General features: G+C 40.1%; 1 protein-coding gene across 7 annotated transcripts in view; it reads right to left on the minus strand.

The window, feature by feature from the left end:
- Positions 1–486: 486 nt before the first annotated feature.
- KCNJ16 (potassium inwardly rectifying channel subfamily J member 16) overlaps positions 487–15027 on the minus strand; it is a 58033-nt gene continuing 43492 nt past the window's right edge. For 3 of the 7 annotated variants that reach the window (XM_032241878.1, XM_032241881.1, XM_032241877.1), the window contains 2 exons: positions 4632–4759; positions 487–4099 (listed from right to left, as the gene is read on the minus strand). In XM_032241878.1, coding sequence (XP_032097769.1) covers positions 2749–4005 — 1257 coding nt within the window. In that variant the 5' untranslated portion in view covers positions 4006–4099; positions 4632–4759 and the 3' untranslated portion in view covers positions 487–2748. Of the gene's footprint in view, positions 4100–4631; positions 4760–5070; positions 5169–15027 lie in introns of those variants that run through there. The other 4 variants (XM_032241883.1, XM_032241880.1, XM_032241879.1 and 1 more) reach the window with 3 other exon arrangements.

Here is a 15027-nt window from a genome sequence, read left to right on the forward strand (position 1 = left end):
GGAGTTTCGCTCTTGTTACCCAGGCTGGAGTGCAATGGTGCGATCTCGGCTCACCGCGACCTCCGCCTCCTGGGTTCAGGCAATTCTCCTGCCTCAGCCTCCTGAGTAGCCGGGATTACAGGCACGCACCACCATGCCCAGCTAATTTTTTGTATTTTTAGTAGAGACGGGGTTTCACCATGTTGACCAGGATGGTCTCGATCTCTTGACCTCGTGATCCACCCGCCTCGGCCTGCCAAAGTGCTGGGATTACAGGCGTGAGCCACCGTGCCCGGCCAGAAGCAGCTGATCTTTACTTCAGATACACCTGTTCTCCAAGCTGTTAAAAAAAAAAAAAAAAAAAAAAACCCACAAAAAGGCTTTACAATGCTGCCTATGTTCTATTTATATGAAGCAGCATTCTTATTTTTGGTGTACTATGCCCAATGCTGACCACATCAGCAAAGAAACTTATGCCAGAGAAAATAGGTATGTGCATGCACTTTCTGCATTATTTTAAGATCTTTATTATTAAGTAACTCATTGGGGGTATCAAAGTATATTATAAAATTACGCAGAAAATTAGAGATAAATATTACATAGAAATGCCGACTTTACATTCTCTTCCAAGTACAAGCGTTTGAGTATAGAGGCTCATAGCACAACAAAATGTATTTCACGGGGCACTGATGCCTCATTCTGATATTGACAAGGCAAACGTCAGTGGTAGCAGAGTCAACAAGGCAAGGCAAAATGAAACTAGATGTAGGTAAAACAGACTGAAAAAGTTTTAAAGCATTTTTGTTTATTGTCTTGGAGGCTATTTGCTACTTATAATATTGTAGTACTCTTATTTAGCCAAGTAATTGCTGCTGTAAAATCCAAATCTACAGTGTGCGTAATTTTTTAAATGCAGTTTACATTCTTCAAACAAGACTAAAAACGATCATTATTTGGGTTTCTAATATTAAGCTTCAGAAGAGTTTTGCAACATTTGACCTGAACAAATCTCTTACCCATAAAACAAGAGGAATGAAAGATTGCACATGTGCATTTAAAAAGTAACTTTATTACTCCCAGGCCAAAAAAAAAAAAGGGAAAGGAAGGAAAAAGGGAAGGATGAGGGGAGGAGGGAAGGAGGGAAGAAAGGAAGGAAAAACGAAACAAAACAAAACAGAAATGCACTCTACATACCTGTACCTATATATTTTACTTTTATTTATAATCTTGAACTATGTAATTCAGTTCATTTATTTGTGTGTTTTAATTTAAATGGAGAGAGAGAAAAAGAAGTATTTTCCAGAAAAAAGCAAAAACCGTGTGTATGTGTCTGGGTGCGTGTACTTAAATAAAATAAACAAATTAAAACTGTGGCACGTACTAATTGCCAGTGCAGCAACAACGTAAAACAGAAACAAAATACAAATAATTCTGAATGTCCCTAAATATACGTAATATCTCTTTGATTTATAAAGTTTAAAGTGACTCTTTACTCATAGGCCAGTGGATGTGGGCTTAGTAATCATGATTAACATCTTTTAACATGAAAATAGAGGATACAAACTTACGTTCTAAAATTTAAGAAACTTCATTGTACTCAGATTATCCACTTATTGTGCATTAAAATCACTTTAATTAAATTCTATCTTACAAAATCCTTCATGTAGTTGTTCCAAGTTCAATAGAAGAGTTTCTTGCAATCCACAACTCGAGTCCTTTTTTTCTCATACGGTAACCAAGACAGGAAGCATACATAACTGCTTATGGGCACAAATAAATATCTCCCTCTCCACCTTCCCCCCAAAAAGTTTCTATCCTTTATGTAGTAGCCAAAGTTGCAATTTTTTGGGACCAGCAAACTAGCAACAGTTTCTCTCCAAGGGTCTGAGACTGTTTATCACTGCTAACCATCGCCTCACATCATCTGTATGATCTTGTCCCTTGGTCATGTCCTGGAAGAAAGTGGGACATGAACATAGAAATTCCCCTTCTCAGAGAACCTGGAAAAGTCATGGTTGCCTTGTTTCTGCTCTCCATTTGTTGGAATCAACCAGGGAATTTAAAAGAGAAATGCTGCTCTAAATACTGTCAACTTTTCTTCTGCCTCATCGGTTAGAGAAAACATAGCTTCTAGCACCCATTGATCACTAACTGGCAAGTGGCAGTGGAATTGGAGGCATGGACAATTTATTGCAGCCACTAGCTATGCTTGCTGAAACCAAGACAGTCCAAGAGGCGAACCTGGTGACTTGAACTGGTAAGCTGATTTCACAGCTATGTGTCTCAACATTACAGCTTACTGAATGCATCTTTTGCATATCTTGGTTAGATATGATACTTTTTGTAGGAAATCTTCATAGCATTATCAATGCTGACATAGTTAAACATGTATTATTTATGCTGGTTTACTTGTCATTTTATTTTTATTTATTCCAGCCTCCTTCCTGCCTTCATTCCCCATTTTTGAATACTACACCTCCAACTGAAGGTACAAGTATATAAGATAAAAAAGATAAATTTTAATCAATTAGGCTTCTTAATAGCATTCTTAATGCAAAATTGGCTAAACAGAAAAATTTTAATAATTGAGAGCTATGGAATTTTTAGATTATCTTTTACCAAGTTTAACTTACTCTACTTACCCAGCATCGTCATAAAACATAGCTATAACACATTTAAAAAAAAAGCCACATTTACAATGGCTTGCCTATGGTGACTGGCTGGAAGATAAAATGATCTAGTGGTCGCCTTCATAATCACAATTTAGAACTACATTTGGGATTCTACGGAGATTCTGTTTAAAGTCAGGAGAGCTTTCTGATAAGGTGGTTCCCTGTACTCATGTGTGGCAGATGTGGTGGTTTCCTCAGGGTTTTCACAGCTGCTGACAATGGCAACTGCGCTAAATGACCTTCGTCTTGCCTTGGTGTCTGATGTGCAGGATCCTCGAACTGGTGGTGCTTTTTCTATGTGGAGCTGCTGGTCTTTCCAGTCCAGTTGCTTGGCACTGCAAAAGGGGGCGTAGACTTCCACACTTCCTTCAAACTGTAAGCAGTTCACTTTATAATACTTCCTCTTAACTTCCAAGACATCATTAAACCTATGGCCCCAGAGAATTTCTCGGGGAACATAGGAGCTTCTAGATTGGTGAGATGTTCCAGTGGAATCACCAGTGTAGATAAATGTCACCAAAATCTCGAAGTTATCTTTGGCTACTGCTTTGCGGTCAAGGGCATACAGAGGGCTCTCATGGTCAATTTCATGGACAATAGTTACCGGAGTGACCAGGATAATCTGGTCATTGACTAACTTGAGGTCTTTAAATGCCATCTTCATCCTCCCTTCACTATCTTCTGTGTAGCGAAGAAGTTGGGCTCTAACTGTTCCTTCTACCACGTGGTTTGGCCGAAAATCACCAATGCGCCACATGAGACAAAGCTTCCCATCCCTCATGCCTATCAGTGCAAAGTAGCTGAAACGAATGGTTTGGGCTCTCTTTCGAGCAGTTGCCATTTTGGCCAAGGCAGCTCCAATGATAAAGGTGTTTATGATGCAACTTAAGATGGACTGGAGGATCACCATGAGCACTGCCGCAGAGCATTCTTCAGTAACACAGCGATAACCGTATCCTATGGTGGTTTGGGTCTCAAGGGAGAACAAAAAGGCCCCTGTGAAAGAATGGACGTTGTCAACGCAAGGCGTGATGTCTGGATCATTTAATAGATCACCATGTTGAAGGGCTATGAGCCAAAAGACAGAGCCAAATATCAACCAGGAGAGAATATAAGATAAAGAAAATATCACAAACATATGGCGCCACTTGGTGTCCACGAGAGTGGTGAAAATGTCGACCACATAGCTTCCCCATTCTCCAAAAATGTGCTTGAAGTAGACATTACAGCTGCCATCTTTGTGAAGCAATCGTCTTCTTGCTCTTCTCTTCTCAGCTATAATGTGCTCTGGTGGGTAGCCTGGGTATTTTGCGTCCACATTTACGATATGATAGCTGCTACCGTAATAGCTCATTCTTTCCTGTGTCCTTAGAGTATACAGGCGAGTTTTGTAGTCGTAAGAATTCTAGACGTGTTGCTATTTCTTGGTTTGGGTTTTCAGTGAAAACCTAAAAAATAACAAGAACAACAACAAAAACACACTTTTTAGCTTTCAATTTCCATCTTTATAGCAATTGGCCAAATTTGGAGCAGTGTCATATCGTCTAAAATAGCTAAGACTTCATCTGAACATTAGCGGCACAATATTGATTGCTCATTTCAGTTTAGAATTCAACCAGTCATTATAGAGACAAATATGCAATTAGAGAAAATAACATTTTTAGATATGAATAAGGCTTGGGTAAACACTGTGATTATCCCAAATGATGCCTCACCAACTTTGCTGACCTGAGATATATATATATATATATATATATATATGCTTCATTTTTATAAACTCTTCTTGCATGAGGGAATTTAGGAAACAAAGTAATTGCTGATATAAAAAGGCAAAATACAATTCAGATATGTGTCTAGCAGTCATAAGCTTCCTGTTTAAGTCAGATGCTTGTTCCTTGGAAGAAGGATGCAATAAAGAGTTTCTACTTTCATATCATAATGTAACTTTCATACTCATTACTGTAATAGGTAACCCCTTACCTTCAGCACCTGGTGCTTCCTCTGTCTTCCACGGAGGCTTTTCTTCCTTGTGTATTTCCCAAGACAAACAGAACTGACAGGGGCACTACTTCACATTAAACTCATTTTCCCCTAGCTCCACCTTTAGTCTTAAAAGAAAGAAAAAAGCATCTTTCTTAACCTCAGTGGAGCTAAAACCACTCCCAGGTAAGCTTTCAGAAAGGTGTAAAATTGCTTCTGCCTTTGTCTCATAACATCCATCCTTTTTTTTTTTTTTTTTTCTTTTTTGGACACTGGCAGCTCTTCTCTTTCCCTCTGAATAGAAACCCGAAAATTTGCCAAAGTTGCTAATCTCATTTCCCTCTTAAAGGGAGCACGTTGCAATTGAACCCTTCTCTCTGGCTGTTCGGTGTTTTCCTGATGCTTTCACAGACATCCTTAGGCAAAACAATGTTTGTACCTCCAAATTCAGTCTTGAAAAGATCAAGGCAGAACATGCAGCCCTTATCACTTTTAGCATCTGTGATTCAATAGCCCAATGGATTTCCCAGCTCAAATCTGAAAGTGAAATTTAAAGCTGCAACATGAAAATCATCTTGAGTTACTTCTATGCAAAACAAATAAAAATAGAAGTATTGTAACCAATTTTAATAGCTCAGTAACAATTAGAATATGCATTTTACACATTCTACCTGTGCTAGATGGGATGAAGGGAGTATAACAGAGGGACTTTAGGGAATCCTACCTCTCTACTACATGGAAAATGTGATATGAATAAATACTATTCCTGACATAAAGACCCCTTGGAACCAACCAGGGAAATTCATCACTAAATACGTATTCAGCACCTTCTCTGCTACAAAAGGACAGAAGGAGTTAACTTCTCTCTAGTGAAAAAGAATCATTTTTCTTTTCCTCCAGGGATCAGGCCCACTTTACAAAAAACTCTTTGTTTAATGCACCACTTACAAGGATGGACTCCGCTTAAAGACAGAAACTCCTCTAAAGCATGGATTTAGAAAGTATGGATTTCTCTCTGTCCTCTACCTGCCTATCGGCCACTTCATCCACTCATCTCCAGATCTGTTCTGTGTAGTTATATCCTCTCCTTTGTCAGTACTTCAACCAGGTTTTGGGAAAGCCAGTTGTATAATTTCAGGATGTGACCTGCGAAAATGCTTACTGGAAGGTTGAATGTAAGATATTTCCACAAATTTGGTCCATAACAGCCACCATAGCTTGGAGGTTTCTATCTGACTGATTTGCCATTGAACAATATTTTACAGATAAGAACCTGTTATAGGGTTCTAAGTGTCCACTCTCTCAACTGGTCATAGGAGGCATGAGAGTGGGATGAAGCATAATCAAAGGTCTATATAATTTCAAATTGAAAAGCAGATATGGAGATAGAATTGTTTTCTTGTTAAATGTGTCCAATCTATTTCCTTCAAGGGAACTACACACATGATGGGAGTCTGAGAGTTAGAAAGCACTGTTCATAAATCAAGAGCTACTGTGGGACTCTGCTCTTTTCTGCTGCCAAAAGAAAAAAAGAAGGTTTTATTTGAAATGGCATTCAGTTGGCATCATTTTGAATTCCAGGGGTACTAGCAACTGTTATAAATAAGAGTCTTTCAAAACACCTTCCAAAGTGAATGAGTTTTCAATTAATACAAGTTACAAGTGAGCAAATTTGAATGTGTTGGAAATTTATTGCTGAATAATGTAACAATTTGAGAGATACAAGTTACAACTAAAAATTCAGCCCCAAATTCACCATGTTTCCTGATGTGGTTCACTATTGTGATCATTAATTTCAACTTACCCAAAGACAAGCGTTGAGATTCTGCTTAGGTCTATACGCTGTACTCATCCATTTCTTGAATCTCCAACCATATAAATAATGCATTTTTAAAAAACCAGTTTTCTTTAGGCTAAATGATAAATTGTAACCAAATGAGTCATATTCATGTGACCCATTTCTCAGCCTACCCAATGAGCAAAGAAGTTTATGGAGGCCTTTTTGTCATACGGACTAGACAAAATATCTATTAGTCTCTTATATAGTATGTTGTGCTAATTTGAGCACCTGTTCAACTGTTTACCATTAAACTACAGAGACTAGCACTTGTTGATTGGCTGGAATTTTATATTTAACATTTGTGTTTCTTAGGATTAAAACTCAGCCTTAAAAATGCTTTAATGCTTCCATAATTTTCTTGTCACCATCAATCTACAATGAGAGAGCATTTGCAATGTTCCTACTTCTGTAATTTTTTGCATATTGCTCCCTAGAAACTGATGGTGGCTGTTTTATTGGTTTAAGCATTTATTTTTTATTGCAAATGGAAATTATTATCAACTATCATTACAAAACTGTAGAATATGAAGTTCAAAAGAAAACACTGAATCAGGTAAGGTCTATTCTGCCAGATAATAATGACAAATGTAGTAAAAGCACAGCCATTTCTTTGCTTAGAAATGACATCGAGTTCTTTTATAGATGAGGCCAGAGAAGAGGCAATGTAGTCAGAATGGTGAAGCATTTCCTTAGAATGCCATCCATTTTTATTAAATGCCATCAGACACTGAGGAAAGCAATGAGAATCTCCCTGATTTACTTCATCCCACGAAGAGGACTGAGAGGGGGTCGGGGGGGCAGTTAGAAGGGTCAGTAACTCCGACCCTGATAACTAATTTTCTCATATCTTACTCATTGTATTAAGTTCAGATACAGAAACATTTGTTAATCTACTCTGACCAGTAGAATACTTTTAAGCTTCAGCTTTCTAAATCTTTGTATGCATTTAAGGAGAAACTTTAAATAATTCAGCACATTTCAAATAAGCTATAAACACAGCAAGGAACATTCTCAACAAAACAAATGCACATCCTGCTTATTTATCCCTGTTTCCAATACACAAAAGCATCTCATTTGGACTCATCAATTTTGAAGCTGTTCCTCTGCCATTTTGGCACCTCCTCTATAATTCAGCAACTTACCAGGTAAACTCCTTTTGTAGATTGCTCTTCAAGATAAGCTTTTCATTAGCATATCGAGGGTCCAACACAGTCGTTAAGCCACTGAGGATAAAACTGGATCTTTTCTCTAGCATCTACTTAACATAGTATATTAATATGAATTGTCTGTTTTGCATACTTTGAGATGCACCACAAAAAAGGTATAATGTTTCTTCAAAAAATCCAATTCCAAATGTCTACGGTCTTTGAGATTAACTAGTGCCTTCTTGACCATGTAAAGGACCTGAGGTAGTTAACACATGAAGTCATCAGTACTCAAGTTACTTTCCTGACAACTATTAGATGAGATAAGTTTGGGTGGAAATTTGAGAGCTGATGGAGTAGAGAGTAGAAGAGATGGCGTAATTCTGTATGCAGGTCATTGCCTTTGAAAACAGGCTCACTTAGGCGGAGCTCTCAGGGAGGAGGAGGAGACGAGGGAGGATGGGACCCAGAGGAGGTGAAGAGTAGGTCAGTGAAAAAGGTGCAGCTGGATGGTACATTTGGGTGGGCTTTTGGTGCTGAGGAGCAAAGAGAGAGAGAATTATTAAGAGTTAGGACAACAACACGGGGCCAAATTAGGCTATGTTGCTATTTTGCTCAAAACCTGTTTTACAACTTCTTGCCCTGGAATTATGCAGGAACCTGAGGCCTGGAATCCTCCTAAGACTGGCTGGGAATTCTTTCTTGTGTGAGATCAAAGAACCCTCTGTTGGGGTCTGGATCAGAACCCTTTTCCAGGAACACCCATGGGAACTCAGTTTTTTCCTCTGTAGAATATCAGAACACTTGTTTTCACTCTCAAAGGATGCTCCTCTAGAGGACACTATGGCAGAGAGCATGTAGTTCCCAAAACATATTTCTATCTAAGCTCAGGAATTTTGAAACAAGGTCTTGCTCTGTCACCTAAGCTGGAGTGCAGGCATAATCAGAACTCACTGCATCCTCAATCTCCTTGGCTCAAGCCATCTTCCTGCCTCAGCCTTCCAACTAAGTAGCTGGGACTGTAGATGTGTGCCACTATGCCTGGATAATTTTTTATTTATTTTTAGAGACAGGGTTCCACTGCATTGCCCAGGCTGGTCTTGAACTCCTGAGCTCAAGCAATCCTCTGACCTCAGCCTCCCAGAGTGTTGGGATTACAGATGTGAGCCACTATGCCCAGCCAAATTTCCTTTCTTTTTTACAACCATCCCTACATAGGAGATCCCCTGCTCCTTATTGTCAACACAAATACCTGAAAACGCCACACACACACACACACACACACACACACACACACACACACTCATATACACACACACAAATCTATCCAACTCAATTTAAACATTTTATTACTATTTACACCTTTACTCTGTATTACTTTAGGAAAAAGACTAAAGGAGACAGGAATGATAAGCTTGGAAAAGTCAACAGGTTAAAGAAATCGCAAGCTGATTATCATGCTTATTCTTTGTCTTAAATTGTGTGTACATGTTTTACTAAGATGGTTCTGCAACTTTCTCTTATTCTTATCTTGAAAATCAGGCCCATCCCTGTCTTGGTTGGATGTTAGCCCAAATTGCTTAGATTTTTACCTTGATCTGGATCTGGATTGGCAAAGAAGTCAGGTAACATGAGATCTGATGTCCCTTTAAAAGACCACTGTTCAGTCTCTTTTCATTGTATAAGGAAAGCAAGTCCCCCAACAACAGACTCTAAATTCCACATGGGAGTATTTGGTACCATTATTTTCATTCTTGTTTTCTTTTATTTTTTAATTTTATATATATATTTATGTGTGTATATATATATATATATATATTTTTTTTTTTTTTTTTTAAGGTGGGGTTTCACCCTGATGGCCAGGCTGGTCTTGAACTCCTGACCTCAGGTGACCCACCCACCTCAGCCTCCCAAAGTGCTAGGATTACAGGTGTGAGCCACAGTGCCCAGCCTCTTGTTTTCTTTTAATTCATTTAAAAAAAAAAGAAAAAACTGAGTTCCTTTGGGAGGCCCAGGCAGGTGGATCATGAGGTCAAGAGATCAAGACCATCCTGGCCAACATGGTGAAACCCCATCTCTACTAAAAATACAAAAATTAGCTGGGCGTGGTGGCATGCACCAGTAGTCCCAGCTACTTGGGAGGCTGAGGCAGGAGAATTGCTTGAACCCAGGAGGCAGAGGTTGTAGTGAGCCAAGATGGTGCCACTGCACTCCAGCCTGGAGACAGAGCGAGACTCAATCTCAAAAAAAAAAAACAGTTCCTACTATGTGACAGACCCACCCACTCTTAGGCACTGGAAAACAGAATTGCAGTATGTTGGAGTTTACATTAAAGAGGCGGGTATCAACAAACATGAAAACAATACAAAGAAACAATCTCTGATAGTAAATAACTACCATGGAGGACACAAAACAAAGCACTGCTATGGAGAAGGGACTGGGGGGCCATGGGAGAAAGCTTGGCCCAAGGCTTGACATTCAAGTTCAGAGTGAGCTCTTCATTGCTACGCTTAGGTTAAAATGCTCATAATTCAGACCTTGCTCCCTATCTTATTTTGTTTGTTTGAGATACAGTCACTATCATGTTGTTAAGGCTTTCACTATTTATAGGTGTAATCTGGCTGCAGCCTCCCTCTTTCTAAGCTAATCTTAAGACCTGGTTCTCATAAGAAGTCATCATTACAGGAACACATCTGCATTTTATCATTGAATGCAGGCTTTCCGATCTCTCACCTGGCTTCACCTGGTTTACATAATAGCCTTTCAACTCATTTATTGCCTCTCTCATCCAGAGTGATCATTTCTAAACCTGAAATGTAAGAATCTCTCCTCCTGTTACCATGAGTACAGTCCAAACTCCTGAATGTGGTATCACAGCAGAATAGCCAAAGGGCAGGAATATGAAGATCAAAGACTTGGATTCTCATTATTTCTTTGCCATGTCTTAGCTGAGTGGAATCCGCATCTGTAGGCCTCATTGTATTTATTTAAATCATGGGGACAATAGTTGATTTATCTCAAAACGTTTTTGTGAGGAATAAATGACATAAAATGAAAGCGGGTAATAGCTAGCACCTGGGAAGCCTCCTTTATTTACAGCCATCCTTACCCCTTAACTTCAATAAATCTCTCTTCTCTGATAGCTTTTCATACAAGGCCTTATCTAGTCTGGGAGAGCTGCATGTCCAAGCTATAATCTGAAAGAGAAAGAGGAATTAACTCAATAAGAAGAGGAAGCAAACCTGTTTCCTAGGCAGAGAAAACAATATTTACAAAGACTCAGTGACTCAAAGGTGCATAAAGCATACTTCACAAAGACCTGAAAGTGGGCAGGAGTTGAGATGGTGGAGAATTGAGGCTAGAAAGAGAGACAGAGCCAGAGCATACGATAGCCCACAGGTAAAGCTTTGGGTCTTTCTCCCAAGAACAGTAAAAGCTATTGAAGTATCTGAACAAAGGGGATCACATGACAACTTTTGCATTTAAAAAAAATTGTACTGGCTGCCCAATGGAAGATTGATTGGAGAAATTGGGAGGTAAACCAGAAAACTATTTCAACAACGAGGTAAGAGGTGATCATGGCTGGGATGAGCATGAGGCCAGGGAACATGTCAGAAGCCACCTCTCACTACAGTGCTTTCTCACCTTTCATGTGCAGCAGGGCCACATGACCCAGGAGTGGCCAATCAGAACTTCACAAACTAGACTGAATCTTGAGGAAATGATACAGAGGTGCTGACTCGTATTATTTAAGGGAATGGCAGGCGGTCAAGAGGCCAGTGGTGAGGTGGTGCACATCTAAGTGTTGGAAAGAGGTGCATCACAGCTCCCTCAGAGGTAGTCTTTGAGAAAAGATTTTTATTGTGCCTTGCCTCTTGTTTCTTCTCAAATCAAATTCTCTCTTCCTATACTGTATTTGATAGTATAAGAAGCTACCTGTTATCTTTTCAATAATATTTCCTTCTGCTGGTATTAGCCAGGGATAATTTTTGTTGCTTGAACAATAATGAAAACATAAAAACAGGTTAAAATTTAGTTGAATATACCTTTTCAAAAAGTATCCTCTATGCAAGTGTATGGTCTCATCGCTCTCCTTTAAATCATCATGCCAACTACCAGCAAACCCTTTAGTTCATTTCTAAGTAGATATTAAATGTATTTAGTTCTCACTGTTGTCAAAACCACTATGTCTTCAGTGGGCCACTGCAACAGCTTCTGAAGAGATCTATTTTTGCCCTTGCTACACATCAATCTATTTTATTTGAGACAGAGTCTCACTCTGTCACCCAGGTTGGAGTGCAGTGGAATGATCTTAGCTCACTGCAACCTCTGCCTAATGGATTCAAGGAATTCTCATGCCTCAGTATCCTGAGTAGCTGGAACTACAGTCATGTGCCACCACACTCAGCTAGTGTTTTTCGTTTGTTTGTTTTGTTCGTTCATTTGTTAGTTTGTTTGTTTGTTTGGTGGAGAAATGTCTAAGCCCTATAGTGTTCACTAGGGGTTTCACCATGTTGTCCAAGCTGGTCTGGACCTCGTGGCCACAAGTGATCTGCCAGCCTCAGCTTCACAAAGTGCTGGAATTATAGGTGTGAGCCACTGCACCCAGCCCTCCTTTAGAACAAAGTCAAAACATGTCACTCTTTGCTTAAAACTCTCCAGTGTCTTCCCATTGCAATTAGAGTAATTTGCATAATTTGTATGGTAAGCAGATTGATACATCTAACTTCTGGCCCACTCTCTAAAGTATTTCTTATGCTCTTCTCACCATTCTGTGATAGGTAGAGATCTTCACTGGATCTCCCTTTTTCACTAACAAACACTGGGGTCAGAAAACTACAGCCTGAGGGCCAAATCTGAGTATTGAGTTGTTTCTGTAAATGAAGTTTTCTTGGAATACAGCCAGACCATTGTTTAAGGTCTGTGGCTACATATTGTTCCTGAAATTGTTCAGGAAATGCCACCCCAAAATATGCCACTTTGGTAGCTGATTACCTTAAACCTGGGGTTTCCATGGGACAACAGATGCAGGTAGAGTCTTTCTCTGGGATCCCCTTATCTGCCTAGGGACATATCCTCCAAAAAGAACTTCTCAATTGTCATTGACACCCCCTCTCCTCTCCCAGTTTTCTCAACCAGAGATTAACTCAGATCCCAGAAGAGGTAACTGGAAGTTCATACCACACTCAGACAAAATTTGTCACGGACTGTCACCTCTTCTTCTATGGACCCATTCATCTTTTCCCCCAAGTCATTTATATTTCCTAAATTGTCCACATCCCCACTCTCTTCTCTCTCTTATAAAAAGGGTAAAATAAGCTTTTAAGTCTAACTGGTTTCTTGAGTATTCACTTTTCTTTCCTACAGAAGAAACTGCACTTGATAAATGCATATACACTCTCTCCTGCTAATCTATGATATAGTTTGGATATTTATCCCTGCCCAAACCTCATGTTGAATTGTAATCCCTAACGCTGAAGGTAGGGATGCTGGGGGCAGTGGGTAGGGGGTGTCTGGATCATGCAGACAGATCCCTCATGGCTTGGTGCTGTCTTCATGACAGTGAGTGACTTCTTGCAAGGTCTGGTCATATAAAAGTGTGTGGCATGTCTCTGCCCCCCAGCAACTTCTCTCTCTCTCTTGCTTGCTTCTGCTTTTACCATGTGAAGTGCTTGCTCTCTCTTCACCTTCCTCCATGAATGCAAACTTTCTGAGACCTCCCTAGAAGCAGATACGAGCACTATCCTAACTGTCCAGTCTGCATAACCGTGAGCCAATTAAACTTCTTTTCTTTATAAATTACCCAGTCTCAGGCATTTATAGCCATGCAAGAACAGCCTAATATAGAAAATTGGTACAGAGAGTTGGATTTTGCTACAAGGACACCTGAAAATGTGGAAGCAGCTTTGAAACTGAGTGACAGGCAGAGGTTGGAAGAGTTTGGAGCGCTCAGAAGAAGAAAACTGAGGGAAAGTTTGGAATTTCATAGTGTTAAATGGTTGTGACCAAAATGCCAATAATGATGTGGAAAATGAAGTCCAGGCCGACAAGGTCTCGGGTGGAAATGAGGAACTTATTGGGAACTAGAACAAAGGTCACACTCATGAATATTGTGCCTTAGCAAAGAATTTGGCTGCATTGTGCCTCTGCCCTAGGGATCTGTAGAAGTGTGAACTTCATAGTAATAATTTAGGTATCTGATAGAAGAAATGTCTAAGCAGCAAATTGTTCAAGATATAGCATGGCTGCTTCTAACTGCCTATGTTCAGATGCAAGAGCAAAGAAATCACTCAAATTTGGAACTTAAATTTAAAAGGGAAACAGTGTAAAATTTTTGAGAATTTACAGCTTGGCCACATGGCAGATGAAAAAAGGCTTTTTGGGGAGACAAATGCAAGCAGGCTGTGGAGCAACCACTTGCTAGAGATATTTGTATAACTAAACAGGAGCCAAGGGCTAATATCTAATACAATGGGGAAAAGGCCTCAAAGGAATTTTAGAACTCTTCTAGGAAGTCCCTCCCATCACAGGCCTGAAGGGCTAGGAGAAAATAATGGTTTTGTGGGCTGGGTCTAGGGCCCTGCTGCTTTGTGCAGCCTTGGGACACTGCTCCCTGCATCCAAGTCACTCCATCTCTAGCCTTGGCTCAAAGGCTCCAAGATACAACTTGAGTTGCTGCTTCAGAGAGTGCAAGCCATAGTCCTTGGTGGCTCCTGTGTGGTATTGAATCTGCAGGTCCATGGAATGCAAGAGTTACGAGGCTTCGTAGCCTCTCACTTGATTTAAAAGGATGTATGGGAAAGCTTGGGTGCCCAGGCAGAAGCCTGCTGCAGGGGTGGAGCCTCCACAGAGAACCTCTCCTAGGGAAGTGCAGAGGGGAAGCATGGATTGGAGTCCTCACACACATTTCCCACTGGAGCACTGACTAGTGGAGATGTGAGAAAGGGTCACCATCCTCCAGACACCAGAAAAGAAGATCCACCAGCAACTTGTACTTTGTGCATGGAAAAGCTATACACATTCAACAACCTGTGAGAGCAGTCTCAGGGACTAAACCCTGAAAAGCCACAGATGCGGAGCTACCCAAGGCCTTGTGAACCTACCCCTTGCACCAGTGTGCTCTGGATGTGGGCCATGGAGTCAAAGGAGATTATTTTGGAGCATTAAGATATTATGACTGCGCTGCTATATTTTAAACCTGTGTGGGGCCTATAGCCCCTTTATTTTGACTAATTTCTTCCTTTTGGAATGGGAATGTTTATCCAATGCCTGTTTGTACAATGTCCCTATTTCATCTTGGAAATAACTAACTTGTTTTCGATTTTACAGGGTCATGGGTGGAAGAGATTTGCCTTTTCTCAGGTAAGACTTCAGACTTTTGAGTTAATGCTAGAATAAGCTAAGACTTTTG

This window comes from Sapajus apella, unplaced genomic scaffold, assembly GCF_009761245.1.
Source record: "Sapajus apella isolate SASKATOON/1434 unplaced genomic scaffold, GSC_monkey_1.0 scaffold48, whole genome shotgun sequence".
Taxonomy (NCBI): domain Eukaryota; kingdom Metazoa; phylum Chordata; class Mammalia; order Primates; family Cebidae; genus Sapajus; species Sapajus apella.